The following is a 1041-nucleotide window of genomic DNA, read 5'->3' on the forward strand; positions in this document are numbered from 1 at the left end:
TGAAGGGCCTGGAGCACCAGTCTCATGAGGAATGGTTGAGGGAACTGGGGGTGTTTGGCCTGGAGAAAAGGAGGCTCAGGGAGACCTTCTCACTCTCTACAACTACCTGGAAGGAGGTTGTAGAGAGGTGGGGGTCAATCTCTTCTCCCGAGTAGCAAGTGACAGGACATGAGGATATGGGCAGGGGAGGTTTAGATTGAATATTAGGATAAATTTATCCACTGAAAAGGTTGTGAGGCATTGGAACAGGCTGCCCAGGGACATGGTAGAGTCACCATCCCTGAAGGGATATAAAAGACGTGTAGATGTGGCATCTGGGGACATGGTTTAGTGGTGGCCTTGGCAGTGCTGGCTTAACGTTTTGACTCCATGACCTTAAAGGTCTTTTCCAACCCAAATGATTTTACGATTCCGTGATTCTATCCTGGGCTGGATTCCAGTGTCCCAAGCTGGGCTGGATCCCAGCATCCCAGATCTCCTGCCAGCCTGTGCTGCCCTGGCTCCTGGGGCTCCCTGGCAGATTCCAGCCAGCCGGCACAGCCCTGGCTGCATTTCAGGCACCTCCACAAGTGAGTGAAGCTGCACGAGGGCTGTGGAGGGAGGGATGCATGGACTGATGCATATGTGCACGATGCCGGATGGCCAGATGCACGTGTGCACAATGGATGGATGGCCGGATGGACAGACGGCACCAGGGCCAGGCAGAGCCAAGGGGTCCCAGTGACCTTTCAGAAGTGGTGAGGAGAAGCAGTGAACCCCAGCAACGTGCCTTGAGCAGGGTCCAAGCCCAGGTGCTCTTACCTGTTGATGAGATCCTCATTGCTGTCACTCTCCATCTCATCCTCGATGGCCGCCTGCAGGTCCCCAATGCGCTTGAAGGCCAGCTTCAGGTCCGACTGCAGGCTCTGGTTGGCGGCTTCCAGGCTCTCCAGGTCCATCTCCTGCAGGGAGGGAGCAGGTTGAGCTGGGTTACGCAGGAAAACCCCCCTGTCCAGCCCTATTGAGGGACCCTCACCAGCTCGTGCTTCTTGCGGCTGGCCT

The 1041-nt window shown here is 56.3% G+C and overlaps 1 protein-coding gene across 1 annotated transcript in view; it reads right to left on the reverse strand.

Moving 5' to 3' along the window:
- Window positions 1-801: 801 nt before the first annotated feature.
- The window catches only part of LOC104403592 (unconventional myosin-XVIIIa-like), a gene marked incomplete at both ends in the record, with an annotated part of 2394 nt that continues 2154 nt past the window's right edge, over window positions 802-1041 (reverse strand). Inside the window, 2 exon segments of the mRNA XM_010011788.1 lie at window positions 802-941; window positions 1016-1041. The exon segment at window positions 1016-1041 is cut by the window's right edge and continues 56 nt beyond it. Of these exon segments, the coding sequence (XP_010010090.1) occupies window positions 802-941; window positions 1016-1041 (166 nt within the window).

Source organism: Nestor notabilis, unplaced genomic scaffold, assembly GCF_000696875.1.
Source record: "Nestor notabilis isolate BGI_N333 unplaced genomic scaffold, ASM69687v1 scaffold26293, whole genome shotgun sequence".
NCBI classification, from domain to species: Eukaryota; Metazoa; Chordata; class Aves; order Psittaciformes; family Psittacidae; genus Nestor; species Nestor notabilis.